This window comes from Terrapene carolina, unplaced genomic scaffold (genome assembly GCF_002925995.2).
Source record: "Terrapene carolina triunguis isolate 2854851 unplaced genomic scaffold, T_m_triunguis-2.0 Scaffold210, whole genome shotgun sequence".
Classification (NCBI taxonomy): Eukaryota; Metazoa; Chordata; order Testudines; family Emydidae; genus Terrapene; species Terrapene triunguis.
The window spans coordinates 29991450-30015739 of record NW_020664561.1 but is presented as its reverse complement, the minus strand read 5'-3'; the positions used below and the strand labels follow the sequence as shown (position 1 = coordinate 30015739).

The 24290-nt window shown below is 39.4% G+C and overlaps 1 protein-coding gene across 5 annotated transcripts in view; it reads right to left on the bottom strand.

The window, feature by feature from the left end:
- Positions 1-24290, bottom strand: part of LOC112108480 (collagen alpha-1(XI) chain) — a 221790-nt gene that overhangs the window by 185071 nt on the left and 12429 nt on the right. For all 5 annotated transcript variants that reach the window (XM_026655480.2, XM_026655483.2, XM_026655482.2 and 2 more), the window contains exons 2-3: positions 15485-15652; positions 4309-4522 (exon numbers count right to left, since the gene is read on the bottom strand). In XM_026655480.2, coding sequence (XP_026511265.1) covers positions 4309-4522; positions 15485-15652 — 382 coding nt within the window. The remainder of the gene's footprint in view (positions 1-4308; positions 4523-15484; positions 15653-24290) is intronic.

The window sequence follows — 24290 nt, the reverse complement described above, 5'->3', positions numbered from 1 at the left end:
GTTGCCCTTCTCTGAACCTTTTCTAATGCCAGTATATCTTTTTTGAGATGAGGACCACATATGTATGCAGTATTCAAGATGTGGGCGTATCATGGATTTATATAAGGGAAATAAGATATTCTCTGTCATATTCTCTATCCCCTTTTTAATGATTCCTAACATCCTGTTTGCTTTTTTGACTGCCGCTGCACACTGCCTGGATGCCTTCAGAGAACTATCCGTGATGATTCCTGATTAGTTGTAGCTAAATTAGCCCCCATCATATTGTATGTATAGTTGGGGTTATTTTTCCCAATGTGCATTACTTTACATTTTTCCACATTAAATTTCATTTGCCATTTTGTTGCCCTATCACTTAGGTTTGTGAGATCTTTTTGAAGTTCTTCACAGTCTGCTTTGGTCTTAACTATCTTGAGCAGTGTAGTATCATCTGCAAACTTTGCCACCTCACTTTTTACCCCTTTCTCCAGGTCATTTATGAATAAGTTGAATAGGATTGGTCCTAGGACTGACCCTTGGGGAACACCACTAGTTACCACTCTCCACTCTGAAAATTTACCATTTATTCCTACCCTTTGTTCCCTGTCTTTTAACCAGTTCTCAATCCATGAAAGGATCTTCCCTCTTATCCCATGACAACTTAATTTACGTAAGAGCCTTTGGTGAGGGACCTTGTCAAAGGCTTTCTGGAAATCTAAGTACACTATGTCCACTGGACCCCCCTTGTCCACATGTTTGTTGACCCCTTCAAAGAACTCTAGTAGATTAGTAAGACATGATTTCCCTTTACAGAAACCATGTTGACTTTTGCCCAGCAATTTATGTTCTTCTATGTGTCTGACAATTTTATTCTTTACGATTGTTTCAACTAATTTGCCCTGTACTGACGTTAGACTTACCAGTCTGTAATTGCTGGGATCACCTCTAGAGCCCTTTTTAAATATTGGCGTTACACTAGCCATCTTCCAGTCATTGGGTATAGAAGCCAATTTAAAGGACAGGTTACAAACCATAGTTAGTAGTTCAGCAATTTCACATTTGAGTTCTTTCAGAACTCTTGGATGAATGCCATTCGTGCATATGCTTGCACAGAACTGAATGGAGCAGCATTTAAGTCCCAGTCCAGCAAAACGCCTAAGTATGTACTTAACTTCAAGCACTCGTGGCCTGATCCAGCTCTCACTGAAGTCAAGGAAAAGATTCCCATAGATTTACATGAGTATGTATGTTGATGGATCAGAACCTTACTGCAATAGTAATGCATAAAACAGACATCTATAATAAATGGGTTAGGTAGTTCAAATGATTGAATATCTGACGTACTTACTAGAAAAGCAAAAGCCAATCAGCCGTTTGAAATTAATAAAATTGCATTTAGTATTTTATTTGTTTAAGTCAATCCATAATCCATGCAAGACAGCATAATTCATCATCCTGAAATTATATAATTAAGTAATTTGGGAATTTCCCCCCAAAAAAGTTCTATATATGTAAAATTGCTGCAAGGAGATAGTTTGAGAGAGGGAGATAATTTCTTCTATGTGATACTTACAGATTTGTACTGTATCAAGCCCATACAATATTGTCTCCTGAAGTGCTGCTTTAGGCACAAGGAATCTGACACAAAGCCCACTGATGTCACTGGAAAGACTCCCATTGACTTTAATCGGTTTTGGATCAAGTCCAAGTTGCCTTTCTCTGAATTCTTGCCTGTATAAGAACTTCAGTGTGTTCAGATTAGAGCTAAATAAACTGTTTACAATACTTCATTAGATTAATTAACTCCCTTTCTGTTCATGAATGATCTGAGAACAGACTTTTTTGTGAATTTGTTTGTTATTCAAAATTATTTGAGGAAAGATTGAAATATATTTGCACGAGCCAATGGGTTGCTTATGAATGACACACTATTGTTAATGCTTTGCTAGTCACAATTCGCTCTTTGTACTCTATGATTGGTCACCTAAGTCACATGTCTGGCCTCCCTGTTTGGATGACTCCCAAATGTAGAAAGAACTTTCAAGATGGAGGCACAAACATTTCTAGCATTAATACTTGTGAAAATACTTATATGGACATATTTATAATTTTTGTCAACGTTCTTTCAAAAGTCATTTTGTTTGCACAAATATTCACGAAGTGAATAAAAATGGGTTGTGAATACTGCCAAAGTGAATTACTTCTATTTGAAAGACATTCATTCATGAATAATTTTGCAGTATTTGACCAGCTCTCGTATATACTGCATGGCACTTTGTTATCACAACAAAAGACATGCATTAGTTTAGTGAGACTGTTTGCAATGACAAGCTAAATACCTGAGTACCAGAGAATCTTTACATATGACATGGAGTGAGCAAAGCACAGCATCTCTGATATGCAAAGGCAAGGAGAGTCAGAGAAAATATGTGCTGTTAGCGAGATGCAAGATGAGTACCAGAATTAAATAATCTTGACTGGCATTTGCAGCCATGAAGGGTGTCCAAATCAAAGAGATGGCATGGGTCATTTTTAAAGGGCTTTTATATATCAAAGGGAACATCTTGAAGCAATGGAATCTTACTGGTTACCAGTACCACAGAGCCAGAACTGGAATTCTGTGTTCACTCTGGAACTCAGTTAAACAATCTAATTTTAAAAGCAAATGGTTTAGCTGTCCTCAGGCTCACTTGATTATTTAGAGTTTTTTTAATTACATTTAAATTTTAAGACAAAGCATAGCTCATTGTTGCACTACGTTTTATGTGGGACAGTTGAGTCTGAAGCATAATATTGGCCAACCACCCCAAGGCCTGCAGGGGCCAAAAGCATGGAAGAGGTCACTCGCTCAGTCCCTGCAAGGGAAGGATTGCTTCACATCACTCTGCATCTACCTTTTGGTGAATTCAAAAGCAGTATCCACTCTCTGTTGGGAGCATGCATGCCAGCCCTTTAAACCAACTCTGGGTGAAGCTCATTTGATTTCTTCATTTTTATCAGAACCTCAACACGTGGGGAGAAATTCTAGCTCTACTGAAGTCAACAGAAAAACATTAGTGGGGACAGGATTTTACCCCTTGTTTGTTATATAGAGAAACAAAATGAAAATGGCCTGCTGCTTCAGTTTTCCTGCTGCTGAGGGGAACACATATCAGTTTTTTGAGCCTTATGAAGCTGTATTGTGCAGTAACACGAAAGCTAGTACACAATTTAACTTTTCCTTTGGTCTTTCATGTTATTCTTCAATAACTTTATAACCCTTAGTCTTGACATTATATGTGAATTTATTTGTCCTCCAGCTTGCAACATTCTTTCCTTTCCAGTGTTTAACAAAAACTTCAACCTGTATATCTCTGAAAATGCAGCTGCCATTCCTGCACTGTAGCATAATAAATAAAAATACTTTTAAAAGGATGAATGTTCCTTTAATATAATTAGAGTTAGTGTCGGGGGCCTTTAAAAATAACAATAATGGTCATGAAAGGTGCCAAACTGACATTCCCAGAGCCTGAATTGTCTTTATCCAAATAACTGGTACAGCAGCTCAGCAGCAATGTAAGCTATGCCACATTGCCCTGCTAACATGCCTTCACTCTGACTCAGGGAACCTCCTCCTGGCACAGCAGGGTAAGACTGGGTTCTGGGTACGTATTTATGTAGGGGGGAGGCAAGTGAAGGTAACTTTGCACTGGCACTGTCCCTGGATGCTTGTTGAGCTGAGGGTGACTTCATGGGCCAAGAACAAGATGACTTCATAGCTTCATATTGTTCACTTAAGTTTTTATTTCTATGAGTGCTCCCTTGCTCTTGAATTATGGGAAAGGGCAAATAGGAGCACAAAGCTGTACTTGTTTGTATTCTTGTATTCTGCAGGAAGCTGGAACTAAGGGCTTGTCTACATTACCCGCTGGATCAACGGGCAGCAATCGATCCAGCGGGGGTCAATTTATCACGTCTACTCTAGACACAATAAATCGACCAAGCGCTCTCCCATCGACTCCGGTATTCCACCAGGGCAAGAGGTGCAGGCGGAGTCGACGGGAGAGTATCAGCCCGGGAGTAAGTAAATCTAAGTACATTGACTTCAGGTACATTATTCACATAGCTGAAGTTGCGTAACTTAGATTGATCCCCCCCACCCCAGTGTAGACCAGGCCTAAGTTCTCCTGCAAAGGGACCTTAGTTTCTGTGGCACTGTAGTTCAGCCAGCTGACAATTCTGTAACTGATTCATTTAATTTTACAACTATACTATGTGAAGGAACATTAGTCCACACAGTAGTTCCTGTGTTGTTAATTTTTATATTAAACTTGATTTTTTTACACTTACTTTCCATCAGCAATGTTGACTGTCCTAAAAAGAGGATAATCTTCTGGGGCAGGTTTTCCATACTGATCTTCAAACAGGAAGACAGGGGATCTACCAACTTCCACACCTATTTGCTGAATACCCTGTTCATTGTAGACAGATAAAAGGAAGGACTGGATCCCCTTTTTAGGTTTTACTGTAATTAATATTGAAAAGTCTTGAGGAAAGTTTCCACCTGAGAAGAAAATGACAAATGTAGTCACAAATCTGAAAAAGATATAACATTTTTGTAAACATTTATGCTTTATTATTAATTGAGAGGTTCTATTTTTCTGTTTTTCCTCCAAAATAAATGTGATAAAAATTCTGATTACAAGAAAATTTCTCTCTTCAAACCTTTGTCTTTATACTTTCTTGTCTTCCCATTCTCACTTTACTTCCCAAAAGTTTTACCTGAAGACATCTTAAAAGCTTGAACTATAAAATCATTGTGCATTTATGTAGATGTAACACAATATATACAAGAGAGGTGGCAGTTCTGTATTAATTACTTTTCTATTCTTCATCTTCTTGAAAAAGGGAGCAGAAATGACTCTAGTTTATAACTACACATTGTAATTTCAACAGACAAAAAGACAATTGATATTCTTGGAAATATGATATCAGATACCTTGCATTTCCCAGTGGCCACTCTAATAGTTTAAACCATTTCGTTTATGTATATTCCATTGTTTCCAATATGCATCTTAAATAAGGGTCATATGCAGAGGGACCACACATGATTCCATACACCACTTATGTTATTAACACAAGGGTTAACTGAGGCTTATGTGGTCTATAAAGCCATATGCTGGGCCTCTGCCCTGAGATAAATGTAGTACTAACATTTTTATTTAACTGTGGTGCAGATGTTACTTATTAAATTATCTCAGAAATAATTTATTTAAAAACAAAACACATGCCTATTTGTATGTAATAGGAGGTTTGGGCAAAGAAAAAAGTTTTTATTTTCATTTGCTGCCTGACAATTTCTCTTTGAAGTACACGCCATAAGTCAATCATTGTTTTAACTTCTACAGCCTCAAGAATAAAGAGTGGATGGATACAACTTTTAAATGAGGGAATGACAAAGACGGATGCATGTGATGAAAAAAGTGCCCTGAGTGTTGTGATCATTCTGAGGCTCCTTTTTTACTGAAAAACATCCTGCCCCATTTTTTCCACCATTCAAACAGAAAGCAAATGAGCTTTGTGCAAGAAATCTCTATGGAGGTTGATTGGTGGAATTCTCCCTAATCCAGAACCAGGCTCAGAGAACAATGACGTAGCCATTCTTCAGATGCTATTGTGGCCTTTCATAGCTGCTGCAACTCATTACAGAGCTTTTTAACCTATGGTTCACCAAAGTTTATCAACCAAGTCAGCATACCCCAGCACATCCCCAAGGCTGCCCCCAACCACGCCTTGATATTGTTGTAGAAAGCCTCCGTGGAGCATTGTTCTACCGCTTTTCACTCGTGCAAGGGAGTCAGTATTTGACCATATAGGCTTACTCACATTGAGGCAATCAGGATATGGAGCCTTGACACAGATGACAGAAATGTTATGAGATCAGCAGTTCTTGTGAAATGTCTATGCTTTATTTGCAAAATGTTAGTCATAAAGTTTAAGGCCAGGAGGTACCAGCAGATCCTCTAGTCTGACCTCCTGTATATCATAGGCCACCAACACCAGCCAGCACCTGCACACTAAATTCAACAACCCAAACTAGACCAAAGTACTACTGTCCACAGGAGACTAAACTATTGTGTCACAGGCAGAGCCTGTGAGAGACTGAAGTACACTAACGCCACAGGCCCCTGCAATGGCAGAGAAATGATTAGATGAGATATACCCAGATAATCCCAGCAAGTGACCTGCACTCCATGCTGCTGAAAAAGAAGCAAAAACCCCACAGTCACTGTCAATCTGACTGGGAGGAGGGGGGAGGAGGAGGGGAGGGATTCCTTTCTGACCTCACATATTATCAGTTAGACCCTAAGCACATGACCAAGAACTAGGAAGCTAAGCATGTGTGTGTGTGTGTGTGTGTGTGTGTGTGTGTGAGAGAGAGAGAGAGAGAGACTGTGCAGTGCCACCTCAGAGCACCAGCCCACCTCATCCAGTGTTACATCTCCAGACATAGCCATCTCTGATCCTTCAGAGGAAGGAGACAAAAACAGCATACACTGGAGGGGGGGAATCCTTTCCTGACCCCCTACAGATGACTGGCTGAAGCCCTGAAGCATGACCTTTAGGAATATAAGGGCTGGTCTACACTGGGGGAGGGATCGATCCAAGATACGCAACTTCAGCTACGCGAATAGCGTAGCTGAAGTCGAAGTATCTTGGATCGAATTACCTGGGGTCCACACGGCGCAGGATCGACAGCTGCGGCTCCCCCGTCAACTGTGCTACCGCCGCTCACTCTGGTGGAGTTCCAGAGTCGACGGTTAGCACGTTTGGGGATCGATATATCGCGTCTTAACGAGACGCGATATATCGATCCCGGATAAATCGATTGCTACCCACCAATACGGCGGGTAGTGAAGACGTACCCTAAGACATAAACCAAAAGGGATCCCCAGGGCTGCTGAGCCCTGCCCCTCACATCCATAACTTTGTCTTGCATGAACAACTGCCTTATTTCAGTGCCATAGAATATGAAGCCTAGGTTAAACCTACTCCAAATACTGCCTCCTTGGTCCATGTCTACCCTAAATTAAAAAGTGTGGCAATAAATTCAAAGGTAGGCATTTGTAAGTTAGTTGACTCTGAGGTTTTTTTCCCCAGTTTTGATGTTATATTATTAGAACAGGTGTTCCAGGAACATTCCAGTTCTGGTAAAGCCCACTTATGTTAATAATCCAACATTTATAAATATTAATATTTTTAAAGGTCTTAATATAGGCTCAGTCATCTCAAATATGACAGGAAAGCTTTTAAGATTTATTTGAGAGGTTTAATGATACCTGAAAAATGAAATAAAATTAAAACACAAACAGTGAGGAAAAATACGGAAAAATGTTGAATTGTGTAAGAAACTTAGTAGATTTGTCTTGAGGTAAATCTGAATTAAATTATTTATTGAATTAAAAAGCAGAATGCACTTTACTTCATCTCAGCCAGAGGCACAACAAGCATGGAGAGCAGGCCAGTAAATTGGTTGTATATCAGATTTTAAAAAGACAGGTACAAAGACAGGTACCCTAAATAATTTAGAAAATAAGCTGCTCCTGTGTATAATATTAATGAGACTATGGGATAAACATTACGTTTTGTATAAAAAAACCCTCAGAGTGATAACTCAAATCTGTAAAGAGTTATATGAAGGGCCTTGCATATTATATTATATGATTGCATATTAGAAATAAGTATTGTCTCTTAAAACAATATAAAACAATGACATTTATATTAGATTTTAATTTGCAGGTTACTTTTAAGGATTTCTTGATTTCTTCTATTAAGTACAAACTGCAGATTGAAAATCCATATAAATTATTAAAATAGTCTGGTTTATTTTCCTGAAATTGTGTTTTTCAGCTAAGAAGATCACTTTACTGTGTGAATTCCATCCTCTTTGATTAAGCACATGACCTATATATTTCTATAACTCACTCAGGAAATGTGCTTTCAAGAATTAAAAGGAGGGAGTATTGTTCCTGTAGTTAGAGGATGTTGTTGGTAGTCAGAATTCCTGAGTTATTTTACTATCTCTACCACTGCTTTGTTCAACTTTGAGCAAATTAGGCTATATTCATTGAACCATTCACTTCAATTTCAGGAGATATAACTGTGAGCAGAATATGGCCCTTAACCTTTCTGTATTGCAGTCTATAATTCCCTGAATATATATTAGAATGTTTACCTCCATCATAGGGAAGCAATAAAGCTCTGTATAACTGGAAATAATAGTTGTAGCACATGCCATAGCTAGCGTTGTATTCCATCTTCTATTCTAACCTTCACTTTTCACTTGCTCTTAACTTTCTCTAAGTCCTTTTTAGCTGAATTTTTTGTTTTCAGCCCATAGGTAATTTAAAAAAATAAATAAATCTAATTAAAATGCTTTAGTCATTTCTGAGCATGAACAATTTTCTTATATGTTCTGATAAGAATTTTGCCATTAGATAGAAACTTAAAAACTGGCTTTCTTTGTAGATCTCAACAAGTCTTTTTTTTTAATTAAAAAATCAAGAACAGTTTTTAAGAAAATCAGTTCAGAAGTTTTAAAAGTTTGAACACTGAACTCTAAGTTGGCATTTTGTAAAGGTGGATCTGATTTTTTTGTTTAAAGATTTATTCAAAATCAGAATGGGTTTATCATTTTGGGGCACTCTGATGCAGTATGCTTTCAAACAATCTAAACTGCAGCTGCCAGATATTTTAAGCAGCTCTAAATCTTTAGCGGTCTTAAACGGCATTAGCTGCTCTAAGGATTTAAAGTTGTTTAAACTGCTTAAACTACCTACAGATGTAGCAAGCTTAAGAAGATTAAATTTCTTTAATGGTTAAAAGTAGTTTTAAACCATTCAAGCCTGTCGGTGTCCTTAAGTGTTTCAAGTGGTTTATTCAGCTTGTGGACTTTCAAATAAGGATGGCAGAGGTAAGGACAGCAGGGTTCAGGTGAACATAGTTAAGGGTGGCTAGGTTCATCTCTCCAAGCCAAATAGCTCTGGATTTCTGTCCATCTTTTCTTCCAGGCCCCTGCCTCCTCGATAAATTAAATGTGCCTTTTTCCCACCTCCCACCCCCCAAAAAACCCCAACAACAAAACTCTGGCACAAATTCAAAATTCAATTACACTGCATGCATTTAGTATTTACTAGTCTTGCTTTTCTTGTTAAACATCAACCTTAAAATATTGTAGTTTATCAGTGTAAACAATAAAACATACAAAATGTGCAATCTGGCCAAGTTAATGTCATGAGAGAGATGTTGCCAACTGAAATTTCTGATTGCTTGGATTCTCAGACTTATCACTTGCATTAAGTCTAGATGTTTGCCTTTTTTAAATAGCAGTAATATTAATAGAACTAATAATACTACAAAAGAATAAGTACAGTATTATAGACAGAGTTGATGATTGCTTTCTTATCATATAGTATTCCTTTCACTGTTGGGAAAAGAATTCCCACCACTATATTACCACTAAGGGAATGCTTAGTGTTACATTTATTATACTGTCTGCACTAATAGTGCTTTGTGTGTTTTATATTCATCATATTTTAACTTTGTTAATAAAAGATTTTCAGCATATAATGGGAATCTATGAAGATTTTGGGCTTGATTTGGGATCTTATTCTTAATGGACTTGATCCATTGAAGTCAATAGGAAATTTTATGTTGATTTCAGTGGGCTTTGGATCGGATCTTTTAAAGCAAAGTTGTTAGTTTGACAACTATATATGAAATGACACTATATAGCATACCTTTTAATATTAGATTGAATAGATGACAGCAAAAGGAAAGAAAGAACAAATGATTGGGATGAAAGGAGGCCAAACAGATAACTTGAAAGGACCTGAACACCTGCCTTGTCTGAACTGTTAATCTGAAAGAGATGTTGAAAATGCTTAAGGCAGGTGGCACTAATTCATCTAGTCTGAGCATGTGCTTTTCAATCAGATAAGGCACTGTGGAAAAAACAAACTGTGGAAGCTTTTTGAGGAAAGTCACAAAAATGAGTAGCATTGTTTGCCTCAGTTCAGTGAGTTTTGTGTATTTTATACTATGATATGATATAACCATGTGTTTAGTCTTGCACCGAAATTGTGAATGATAAGCAAATTGCTTCAGAGGGGAACCCAGTATCAACATAATCAAATTAAGAATGTGAATCAAGCATTTCTTATTTATGACAAAGTATCACGCTTACATGCTTAGCTGAAATAGTTATCAAACTTTCTTGATTACTTTTAGATTTCTTGAGCAATTTGATTTAAACAGTAAGAATGGACTGGGTAAGTTTTAACAATGGCAACAATACAATGATTAGGAAAATCATTATCTTTTGTTGTGTTGTCATTCCTTGAAAATGTAAAAAAAAATAACATGAGGTAATAAGACCATACAAGAATATAATATCTTATATGATATTAATTGTATAATATATTTCAACTTGTGAGCTCAAAGCAGTCTACAAACATTATGTAATGAAGCTTCAATACCCTCCTGTGAGGCAGGTAAATATTATTACACTGATATTTACAAATGCGTGAGCTGAGGCACAGAGACATTAAATGACTCCTCCAAGGTCATGCAGTGAACTTCAATACTTAGCTGTTTGTCTCAGTGTCTCACAATAGCTAAAAAGATACCCAAACCTAGAGATCAGCTATGATAGTGGATAAGGGGACACTGCAACATGTACTTTGGCTTCATTAAAATGTTGGCTATTGGTTTGCTCACTTCTTAGTCCTATTTAACATCTTTTTTTTTGTCTTTCCCCTATTATTATATTATAAATATATACATACCCACTGGGCACCCTGCTTCTGAAAATTTAACAAAATTCTCTGGGCTAACATGCCACATAATGCACAGCGGTATTTGCACATGCTCTCTGAAAAAACACAGAAGGAATTTTTCCTTTTTTGTCATGGTAAGGGAATTCCAGACCTACTGGACGTTTTCCAAAGATCCCAGAATGAGCGAGCTCACTTCCCTGGACAAAGGTAGCAAGTTGACTATGCTCTGTGAGACTAATTATTGGGGTTGGGGGGCTCAGGAACAGTGGGTCTTATGGAGGGATTGTCCCACCCAGCAGTGGGACGCAGCCTACAAGTACCTTCAAATACCGTGCATACCCCCTACCCCCCACCAGTCATGACAGAATGAAACACTGACATAATTCCTAGAATGCCATCTCGAAAATGCCACACACTAGAAAGGGTATCACATTGACACATAATCAGTGCTTTCTGGATCTGCCGTGGCATTGCTCACAAGAACTATGGACAGGAAGAAAATTATAGTAAATGGAGTGAAAATCATAGTAGATCTTTCTATGGTAAGTGGTTAGATGGTGGTCCAGGCACATTCATTTTCACAGAAAGCATTCATTACACCACATCCCAAGACAAAATAAACAACTATGAGGAAATCCTCACCCCTTTTAAAGTCAATGGCAAGCCATCCACTCCGAATGCTTTACAAACATAGTGTTGTGTCCATAAGTTGTCTTAGGGCTCAGTTCATTAAGTACTGCCTACTGGACTCTTATAAATGTTTTCTTCTGAGTTCTTTATTCAAAAAGTGGGGAGCATGGTGTTTTTCCAAATAGATTATGCATTTTAAGCCAGTTTTTTCCCTCTCTCTTTAACTGACAATTTCCCCTTGCATGCCCCAGAAAGGAGAGTTCAAGAGGTGGAACAGCAGGGTGAAACTGAGTGCTCCATCCTAGTTCTAATCCAGAAATCCTGCAGAGGTTAGAAAGAAAAGCACCTAAATTGAGGCTGCCAAAGGCAATTTAAATTTACGTGCCAACAAACAACATAATGAACATATTTACTCTGGCATTCATGAACAAAATGAGCAGTTACTACTGTAGCTGCCAAATCTAATAGTTAGTCTACAGTGTCATTCATAAAATAAGTGCAAGTTAACACAGGAACTTTTCCCCCAAAGGAATGTCTGGACTCTGAGGCCTTGCTTTGGCAAAGAATGCCTATTCTGTGCTAATGGCTCTTAAAGGCCAATGATCCAATGTCCTTCCATGAGGTTTCAGTCACCAGCCCACTGTATTTGAAGGTTCGTTAACAGTGTTGCTCTACCAGTAGTTCCTACCCATTTCATTTCTGCACAAGACATTTTTGGATCATATTGTCACTGTAATACTAACAATAAAAAGGGACTGATTAAAATGTTAGCTTTATCTCCATGGTGCAGCTGTAGTACTTTAATAAAATAACTGAAGAGTTTTGAAACTTTTTTTTAGGCTTATTAGTCAAGATACTGTCACCCCTACTTGTGTGGAGTAGCAATTTATTATGCTCATAATCCCATTGATTATGTTCAATGAACTATATCCTCAGCTGGATAGCTCCATTGCCTTCAGTGAAGCTCTGTCATTTTATACCAGCTGAGGAGATATAGTCTAATGTGAGGAAATGTGGAAGAATCTGCCCTAAATATGTTTTTTTCTAAATTTCCTTTCATTCCCCCCCCCCTTGAAATAAAAAGAGATCAACTAATTCTTTAAATGATGATGCAAGATACACATGAAAGGTCTGATAGCAGTTTCTCTTCTACATGTCTCTATTGCTCTAAGAACATATTGATGTATTATTATTGCTTTCCGGATAATAAATACTTGAGGATCTATAAAAATCCCAGATGTTGACCACATCATTACTCTTTTAATAGACAAAACAAAAATATTTTCCTTGCCCATATTTCATGGGTGTGCTCACAAGCAAGCCCACTCAAAATCTGCTTTTACGTCATGGCATGAAGATTGAAAGTTGATATATATATATGTTTAATAAACTGCAACACTTTCAATCAAGTGAAAAGAGTGGAAGCAAAATCATGGAATGAAATTTTGTTCCCACCCAAAATAAAAATCCAAAGAAACTTTTTACATAATGTGCTTATTTCATGTCAGAGAAATCAGAGATGGGATGGAGTCACATTACCTGTTACCCACAACTAACCATGTGTAGTCCCCAAAATATCAGGATACCCTTACATAATGTCAACCAGATGATACTTCTGGGAATGATTTTGCAACAACCAACCACAATCTGCATTTTTACCACTGCAATATAACTCCCAGAAGTGTTGCTTTTAAAATAGACCATTCCTGGCACAGAAGTAAGAAACTTCTCAATGCTGTCCACCTTATGGATCTATCACCAAATATTCATAAAATTCCCTCTGATAGAATGATGAGAAAACCAGATAAAATTACTTAGGTCTGTTCTGTCAGCAATACTCATGTTGCTCCCATTACCATCAATGCAAAGTATGAAGTCATAGCAATGGAAGAATTGGCCTTTTAGTCTAGGAACACAGCCAGTCATATATTTTCCTTCTAGCCATTACATGTCAGTTATCATCCCACCTCAGAGGTTTGCCACTTAAACAAAGAAGCAACATTTGTTTTATTGTGCTGTTTGGTCCATTTCCCTTCCTTTCTATGCACGTGTAAATATGTTACCATACCACTATTTTTGTAATTACTGTTGCTGTAATATGACAACTGTAATTGTAGCCTGAATTCACCAATATGTTAAACCATACAGTTAATTTAATCTAGAATCTTTGTGAAATGTTAATCATTCTGTCTATTAACTGGTGAAATATTCAATTCACGTAAACACTCAAAAGTTCAGATGCTTATTTCAATCTCTAGCTAAACCTCTTGATTCAGAAAATTTGAGGGTAGAAATCTCACAAGAAACATTTTCATTTTTTCAGTGCTTCTTTTCTGGTTGCGGTACAAACTTGTTCTCCTGTGCCTGGTACTAAGTGTAACTATTGCTTCTTAAGATAACTGGATCCAATAGTTGTCTTTTGTAAATGTTCCGGATTAAGCAGTGACTTCCTAACACAGAAGCTGAGGGCACGTCTTCACTACCCGCCGGATCGGCGGGTAGCAATCGGTCTATCGGGGATCGACTTACCGCGTCTAGTGAAGACGCGATAAAATCGATCCCTGATGGCTCTACCATCGACTCCGGAAATCCACCGCGGCAAGAGGCGGTAGCGGAGTCGACGGCGGCGCGGCAGCGGTCGACTTGCCGCCGTCCTCACAGCCAGGTAAGTCGACCTAAAATACGCCACTTCAGCTACGCTATTCACGTAGCTGAAGTTGCGTATCTTAGGTCGACCCCCCCCGCTGTAGTGTAGACCTAGCCTTAGAGAGTTTCATAGATTCATAGATTCTAGGACTGGAAGGGACCTCGAGAGGTCATCGAGTCCAGTCCCCTGCCCGCATGGCAGGACCAAATACTGTCTAGACCATCCCTGATAGACATTTATCTAACCTACTCTTAAATATCTCCAGAGATGGAGATTCCACAACCTCCCTAGGCAATTTAGTTCATATGGTGAGGCACTTTATACACTGAGACAAGTTTAGTGACTAGTTAACAATATGTCTCGCAGTCCTTACTCAAACAAAATTCTCATTTAAGTCAATAGGTGTTTTGTGAGACTGATCTTCACAAAGGCAATGAAAAAAGAATTATTACAGTTTTATATAATATCAAGCAGTATTTCTCTATGTATGGCATTTGATGGCCTGATTCACTGATCTCTTACATCAGTGTAAATCCAAAGTAGATCCATTGCAGTTAATGGAGTCACACTAACATAAAACTGGTCCGAGAAGAATCAGGCCCTAAATATTTGGTATGTAATTTTTTAAAAACACTCTGTCTGTCCATTTGATTGGCTGCTTCCTGCATTTGTACATGAATGGAAAGCAGGGACATCTCATGATGCTACACTAGTTAATAGGAATGGGCTCTGTGCTGTGCTGCAACTAGCAGAAAAACACAGACAATAAGAAAACACATCAGGAAGCACAGATCGTGCAATCTCATGGTGGGGGAGCTTCCTTTGGATTGATGGGGGAAAAGGTACTGGCCGCTTTAAGGGTCTCCCCCCTCAGGAACTGGAAGCAAGTGGCCAGGGCTGTCTCCAGCTTTTTTGCTGCCCCAAGCGGCGAAGAAAAAAAAAAGATAAAGCCGCGATCGGCGACACTTCGGCAGCAGCTCTACCGCCGCCGCTTCATTCTTCGATGGCAATTCAGCAGCCGGTCCTTCCCTCTGAGAGGGACTGAGGGACCCGCCACCGAATTGCCGCCGAAGACCTGGACGTGCCACCCCTAAGCACCTGCTTCCTGCGCTGGCGCCTGGAGCCGGCCCTGCAGGTGGCCAAGAAGAGTGTATCACCCGGAGCTGATGACACTCAGGTAGGCCATTGACCTCTGCACACCTAGAGGAGCATATATAAACCCTGCCCCTCCAAGCTGAGCCCACTCTCATGCCTGATTAGCATATACGAATTACTGTAGGTTAGTTCCAAGATGAGATAAATAATATAGTAGTGGCCAAATTAAACCACATCCCTTGTATATTGTCTGTCTTTCTGCATGTCTGGGACAATAAGAAAACACACCAGGAAGCTGACTTTCTGATAGACTCACCTGGGTACAGTTGCTTTGTTGGGGCACTGACTTGCGCATGTTTTGAAACTCTGTAAGCAACATCTGATCCTTTTGAATCTCTTCTGTTTGTGCAAAATCCTGTTGTTCTTGATATTCCTTCTGGTGATTTGTGAAATTCTAATGCTTTTAGCACATCAACTGGTTCAGCTGAAAAAGTAGCAAAAACAACAACAAAAAGAATTATTCATACTGCAACATTTCAAAATGGAAATAAATGTCATTGCTATATGCAGGTGTCTAGTCATCAGAGTGGCTAGATCGTATTTTGTGTTATTGCAGGCTACTCTTACATTAGAGTATTATTTTAACAGGGTCATTCTCTCATCAAATATCTAGGAGCCCATCATATCCAGTGTAAGTTAGTTAAGATTAGATTTTTTTTTACAGGTCACTTGCTAATTGAGATTTACTATTTCATAAATAATTTGGAAATTAGTGCTTACAATACAGATTCCTTTAACATATGAATTCTGATAAGTGGAAATGACTTAACAAGCATTTCATATATTGTACCAACACTTAGCTCCCAAACATAATCTTTTTTGACCCCTAATACAAATATACATTCTGACTACATGTGACTGAGGGTACAGCACCCTTCTCCAGAGGTTGGTAGGAAAAGGGCTAATTGTCTCCCCATCTAGCTAAAAGAAGCATCACAGGAATTTTACAGAGCTGGAGCAACTGTGGGGGATTAATTCACTCTCTATCCTGCTGAACACACTAGAAGTGGGATGTTCTTTGGGGAGTTGGGGGTGCAGTTAGGCTGCAAGAGTCAAGGAGGAATGATTTCTAGAAAGAGGGCTGGGGAAAGTTAGCTGGTTGGGGCTCTCTTTTTTCTAGAATTTGACTGGACGAAACCACACTTCAGATCTTTATTTGGGATTTTCACTGTGGGTAGCCCTGTTGTAATGGTTTGGCTCTTAAAGGAGCAGGATTATGTTCACTATTGAATCTTACAATAATGAACATCACAAAGATGTTTAATCTCCACACAGGCATGAAGAATCTTCTCCTGCTCTGAACAGCTTGCCGTGCTACCTTATATTCATTCTTATGTATACAGTAACTGTTGCTCAGGCACCAATGTGTCACTGATCTATGAATACAAGCAGATTTTATTTTAGGCATAACAGGATGATGACGTAAAATATTGTAAAATATGTCGTGATATTGTAAAATATGTCGAAGTCATACTGGGTAGCTCAGAAAAGGAGTAAATAGGCAGAGCCTGTTGTTTCTAGGACAATGGTTCAGATTATTATTTATTATTATTGTGGTAGTGCCTAGGAGCTGCAGTCATGAACCAGGGCCCCATTATGCTAGGCACTGTACAAACACGGAGAAAAAGAGGATCCCGGGTGTTGGCCCTGCCCCAGAGGTCTGACATTCTAAATAATCTAAAACAATCCAATCAAGATTGCTGGTGGCCTGTGGCTGCTGGCTGATGTGAAATAATTTTAAATTCTCACTCCAGGTCCTGGTAAATAAGTGTCCACATAACAAAAACACTCACAATTTGCACTCTTTGGCATCCTTGGTTACTGTTGCAGGGATGCCAAGGATTGAATGGCATGGAGACAGAACTACTTTCCCCTCAAAAGAGGCCCCTACAGAACAAATGTGGAAGTTGGGTGAGGCAGCTTACAGCACATTGCCCCTGCTGTACTACTTCAGGGGAGAAATAGGGATGTCAAGCTGGCTCTCTTCATTTTACATATAATATATAGAGAAAAAGATAATTTAACTGATCGTTTTCCATTGGACCCAATTCTGCACTCTCTAAGCAGGGGAAATTCTAACCACTTTCTGTAAAGGCAAGCTTTTAAAACTAAATTAAATTACTTCCACTGTTAAAGCTGAGCAAATTCTCAACACAAATGTATTTGGTGAATATATCCCTTCTTTCTCTTGTTCATGAACTGTGAACAGGCAGTAGTAATGCATGTATTCTCTACTGACTATTCATTTCATGAGTCCCCAAATATCAAGTGTGGGCCTGAAATTCAATGCTTGTGAATATTCATTTATTTGAATGAATGTTCACCAACAGCAAATAGAAAGGTTGAAAATACAGTAAAACTAAAATTCTAGTTAGAATCAATGAAATGTTTGTGAATATTTTTCCTCAGTTTGCTCAGCCATAGCCAGTGTTGTCTTCAGTTCTGATTTTGCTTCAGCTCAGCATTTCATAAATCATTCTATCAGTAACACGTGTGAGTGCATTTAAAACTAAAATAGTTCATTCTATTCAGCCAATTGCACTGCCAGCATGAAGATAGATAATCAAAAGCAGTCAAGTGTGTGGTTAAATCTAACTCTGTAAAACTCCAACTCTGGACTTTCTAAAGAAAAAAACGTTCCAAGATTTCTATAATGAGATGACAAAGTATATGGCTCCTTCCATCTGGAGATACATTTTCAGAAAAAAATACCAGTGAGCTTCTGCTACACTTACTTTAAATAATTCAACCTCTGATATTTTCCTCCTCCACCAAAATTACATTATTATCAAAAATAAATACAATATTGAATGTTTATCACAAGTTAATACATCCTGAAAGAATCCCTAAATGTACACCTGCTACAAATAAAAGATATCTATTCTACATTTTCCTAAAACTAAATTTAAACATTCTGAAAAGCTAAGTTTCAACATTAAATAATCAAAATCATTGCACAAAATCTAAAAATACCAGCTTTACCTTTGTAAACCTTGGCTTATGCCTTATAAAATCATTCTTATTAATTTCAATGAACATGATATATATTCACTGAACTGTTCCATTACTCATGTGGGAGACATGCCAATGCACTTCTACGACCATAAAAGGGTTGGCCAAACTGTTTCTTCAATAACTGATTGGTGTTTTTTGTAATGTACATAATGATTAGAGCTGGTAAAAATACTGTAGAATCAGTAAATATGAATATCATTCAAATTCCAAATGGCTGCTTAGTTCAACTAGTTTTGTGCCCTTTTTGCTGTTTGCAGACATTTCTACAGACTTCTTCCTCATTACTGTTTGGGTAATGGCTGTTTATTGAATATCTGAATTGGAATGTCAGCAAGACACAAAAAAAAGAGCATTTATTGTTTGTTGTTCTGCTGCTTAAAAAGTGTCAGTCAGGGATCAGAGTGATATCAGGTGATATAGGTGATCGCTCACACACCACAAACAGCAGATAGACAAAACTGAATACTTTCCAAACAGCCCAGAAGATGAAATTTATTTCCACAAACTGTTAGTCAAATAATTTGGATAGCAAACATAGCAAGCTTGTTCACAACAATTTGCAAATAGGGAAACTTACTCAAAACAAATAATTTGGCCATCTGCAATAATGATATAGCTGTTTTGCTAAATAACAGTTGACCATGAGTAACAAATTAACCTTATCTGTTTTATGACATATTTTGGGGTGACCACCACTTTGCCTGGCATAACAGAAAATACAAAAGCACCTGATTATTAAACTTTAAAAGAAATGGTGATCCAAAATGAGAAAAGGAAGTTCCCTGGTAAACCTACAAAGAAATGTATAAAACGTAGTGCCTTATTCATCTGGGCCTAGGTATCTGCAGGAGGAAATCTCTTTATAACGAATTTTGGGACCCTGTGCACTATGGAAATTGCTGAGGGGTGTAGGGGTACCTTCCTTAAACTAGTCACAGTTTGTGATGTACAAAACAATTGCCGCCCTAGACAAAACTTCAATGTACTGCCCCCCTTTTCACTCTCTAGAACAGAGGTATTCAACCTGCAGGGAAATATCCCTTGCCTGGGGGGAGGAGGGCAAGAACGGACATCAGATTTTCTGGATGAAGGATAGGGCGGTGTGGTAAGTGTTCTGCTAGTTCAGAGGTTATGGTAGACATGTGTGGGCCCGGAGCCACGCTGCAGCACCACTCACTCAGGTTTGGCTCTGACACTTCTGTCATGATGGAGGAGAGGCCAAATTTGAGTGAATGAAGTTTTAACCAGGCACACAGGGTCACAGTGCTACAGTCCTGCTCAGGTTTGGCCCAGCCACCCCTCCATCATGATAGAGGGATGGTGGGGCCAAATCTGAGTGAGTAGCATTACTACATGGCTCACGGGGGCGCAGTGCCACTCAGCGTATTGATTTGGGTTTTTCCCTGGTTGTTGAGAGCCTCCCTGAAGTGGGGCCCTATGCAAGTGCCCCAAGTGCACATTGGTTAATCTGGACCTGGCTGATATCATTCAACACTTGCCCATATGAGGAAGCCTGAGATACTAAGGACCCTCCAAGTTTCTATGTTGTTCAGTTTTGACTGATCTTAATTTTGCAGGACATTCGGTTGCTTCAGTAGATATCAGCCTGTGATAGACCCTCTCACAAAAGCTTCCTTAAAGGGACTCTTGCTCAGTCTGACTCTGGGTGGTACTCTTCTGGTACAATTTCTCCAGCTGGCATTGAGACAAGGTTTTCACTAGCAATGGAGTGTATTTGAAATTCACCCCTGTCTGTTTACTTCTCCTAGGACAAAAAAAGCTAAAGAAAAATGCAAATAAATATTATGTCATATCACACTATTGCATCCAGGTAGTACATGGCTTCTGATTTGGTGTCTGGGGATGGGACTGTAAGAAAATACCAAACCATTAAAAGTGCATGCACAAATCACTGTTCAGATGCACAAAATGGGTGCCTGGGCCTCTTTGAAAAAACTATAATTGAGCATGCAAAATTTAAATACCACATCTGAAAATTTGGTTCTATGGTTGCTGTGGTAAACTGGCAAGATAAGTACAAACCTGTACAAGTCCCTGACCTTGCAAATGGAGCTGCTCACACAATGCCTTACAGCCACAAGGAGTCCCAATGGCTTCAATCGGACCCTACATGGACTAAGCAATCACATGCAGAAAGATCTGAACCCAAGGATGTCCTATTAGAACACAGCTTTAGATCTTAAGAGGCAAATCCTGCCCCCCTGAGGCCCAGATCACAATGGAAAAACAAGTTTCCATTGTGCTGGTTACCAGACAATGGAGAACCTAGCCAAAGAGATTCTGCTTCCCACTAAATATCATAATGCAGAGTTCTGCAGCACCTCTGTACCATTCAAGGGGGTAAGATTTGGCACAAAGGGACTTATTCTCTCCAGATGTGTAACTTCCATGGATGTTAATGGATGTTATGCAGGAATAATGAGAGAAAAGTTTCATATTGTTGGATTTGCTGAGAGGACATGGAGGACTGTATTGTTTAAATTCCTTATGGGTGTATTGATTGTCAAAAACTAGCATTTTACTTTCCTTAAAAACAATCTCAGTGTGTGAGCAAGGGTCATATGTTTCCGTCTACCTTCCATCCATCAGCTTTTTTCAGTTTGTTTGGAAGTTTGACTAGTTAGCTGGAGACTAGGTGCTCAATATCCTAGGCTAAAGCACAAGAACCTTAATGACATAGTGTCTTTAGAGCACAAACACCTCTGTATTTGACAGATTTAAATTTACAGGGGCAAATTCTGCTCTTAGTTACCAGAGTAAGTCTGAAGTAACTCCATTCAGTTAGTGAAGGTATTTAGATTTACAGTGGTGTAACTGAGAGCAGGATTTGGTCCACAGTATTCCATACTGAATGTAGCATTTAGGGCACACTTTGTTATCTTCCACTGCTTTTTAGGCTTGTTGCACACTGGACTAAACAAAAAACATGGAGTAAAATGAACCAGAATGGTACAAATATAAAAATATTATCAGCTTTGAAGAGCAACTGAATGTGCAGAACCATGTTCTGTGTAGGAATAAAAGATCAACTTCTCTGTTGGCGTAACTCCATTGAAGATTTTTTTGTGTGGGGAGGTTACACAAACGTAAACCAGTAACAACTAGAAGTCAGTGGAGTTACACCAGCGAAAAACTGGTGTGAGATCAGAATCAGGCCCAGAGACTTTAAATATTGAGGAAGATTTTACCGTTTGTATTCAAGATGGCTGCTGAACTGGAATCTGGATTACTGCTGGAGATGCTCTTGATTAAGAGTGACTGCCCTGCACCTTTAAGCAGAGGGGTGTTTGACTGGATGACTGGAAAAAGGGAACGGTGCTTTATGGCTTGGAGGGGGGGGGGAGAAAAATGAAAACTGCTACAAAAGGGATAGCGTGGTCGCTGACTCATCCCCTAGGAATGGAGGGGATTAAAAGGTGCAGCCCTGGGCCTGGAGCCTCCCTTTTACATGGAGCAACCGTGGGTGGTCAGTCACCATTAATGTGCTGTCATTCCATTCCAGTTGTGGGCAGACCAGCCATGGACGAGGTGGTGTCGATCAGTGGGCACAGGATCGTTTTGCTTATGTGAATAGGCGGACGTCCTAGTGGCCTTAAGGGTTGGCAACCGAGGTCCAGGATGGGGCAATACTGTGTTGACATGGAAGGAGAAGCATGTTATTGGGCCAGCTCATGCCACTGCTGTGTGCTGAGGGGCCCGTCAGCAGTCACTGGCATGATGTGGCACACATTAGAGAACACTATTTGGGAATGTGTAAAGGAGTTCAATTACTGCCCAGAACAAGAAGGTACTTGATGCAGATCCGTGTTGCCAGACATGCATTCACACATGGTCTGGCTGAGAGCCGTGGAGCGCCACCTGGGTGGACAAGGCTCGGCAGATTCTAACAGGGGAGTGGCCAAATCTCTTGGGTCTTAAGAGGCTCAGCAATTTGGTCACTCTGGGGCACCAAATTATTCAAGGAGTATGGGGTTCCCCCGTAAAACCTGGGAACCCATTTGTTTTGGCCAATTTAGAAGGAGGGGTAGTAAAAGATGTCTGGGAACCCAACTGGGTTGGGGGACAGGGGAGCACCTCCTTGTGGCGGATGTCCAGTGCAGGTACTCCATAGGAAAGATATACAGTGACCGGATAAATGGCTTGGAAAAGGACTTTAAAAGAGGTGTTTGTTAAAGGAATGAATGGGGGGCGGTTGGAGATTCCTATGATTGGTACAGCAGGGAGTCAACCCCCCCATTCTTATAGCCCACCTTATCCCTTCTATGAGGGGGGGGATGGTAAGGTCCCACAATGGATTTGCTGGAGTGACCTTGATGGAAAAGAGGAGGAGCTAACGGAAGCCCCCGAGGTATGGTAAGGTCGGAGAAACAAATTTGCTGGAGGGACTTGGATGAAAAAAAGAGGGGGGGGCTGGTAAAAGCCCCCGGGTAATTATGGAAAACATGGGGTTACCTGCACTGTACACTTTTATCTGCCGGGTAGTCCCAGACATCTAATAATAAAGTTGCAGCATGATTAAACCCATGTCTTTCTTTCGGTATAGCCAGATAATCACACAACCCTCTGAATTTAAAGCAGAGTGATCTTATTAAAGGGTCATTAACACTGCAGCACATTTAGGGCAAAGAGAAATTTAAAGGATGTAATAGAACATATATGGAACAGAACTTTTATTTTATATGAAATACAATTGTCCCTTGAATTAAAGTGCCCTTTAGTGGATGTTAATTCACAGCCAATGACTTAACCATTTTATCATGCTGTCACTTTTTCAGCCTTCACAGAAATAGTTTTCTATGATAAATTTTCAATTCCTGGAAAAATTACATTATGTTTCTATTTATATTTTGGGCCAGAGTCACCAGTACCATCTGACTTTTCTGCACCACTCTGGTGAGACAAATGAGACATAAACTCAAATTAACCGGCCACTTAAACTTGGTTTCCAACAATTTTACATTGCCAGAGCAGCACAAAGTACGTAGAGTGTACAGGTGAATCTAGCCCTTTTGGGGGAAAAGAGATAGGAAGGGGTGGTTCCATTTTTTGGTCACCACTTCCAGCACTAGATTTCCCACAGATACAATGATTTTTAAAAAATGCACAGTGCCCTACTACTTCTTATGGATTAATAACCAGTATAATTTCATTTAAAAAATGAAGGGCATTAATACTTTGAAAAGTGACTTTGTAAAAATGACAATAGGATTCCATCTTTGGAGCAGACTCTGATCCCCTTACTCACAGAGAATAATATCTTGCCCTCCATTAACTTCTACACAACATGTGTATGGGGTTAAGAATCTGGCCTGTATTATTATAATTACTCCTTTGGAGCAAGATTCCGATACCTCTACTCATGTTGCATAGTATCTTATTCTGCAGGCAGTACCATTGATTTCAGTGGGACTATTCTAGGAGTTATGTACTACTCATTGTTGGTAATGGCAGCAGACCATGGGTCTTCATATTTAGTATTTTATAGTGCCATAAATATATACAGCACCTTACACACAAATATGAGAGAAACCTATTTTCCCCCACCTCCTTCTGCCCCAATATGTGGCCTACAGTCTCTGTTAACTTGTGTGGCTTTCCCCTCCTCACTGAGGAAACTCCATGTGTAGGAGGTGCCAGGGCAGGGTCAGTACAGGAATCATGCTGTCAAAGGGGTGTCAGAGTGCTGGGGGAGCCATGCAGCAATAAAGAAGCTCAGTTCCTCCATCCAAATGGCTTGTGCCGCTAGCTGATCCTCCAAGGGATCTGGAGCTTCACATTCATAAATTGGAAAAGGATAAGGAAATTCACACACCCACACCCTGTCTGACAGGAGAATCTGAGGCATACTTGGTTAGTTTAAACCAATGGAACTCCATGCCCTTTGTGGGAATGCTCCCTGTAGGTGAACATAGAGCACTAAGTTAGACAAAAAACAACCAAAAAGGGGAGTGGTTGTAACAAAGTCATGAGAATTTACATTGTTGAAGTTTGGTGTGCTTTATGGAATTTCTGGATTTTTTTCAAGT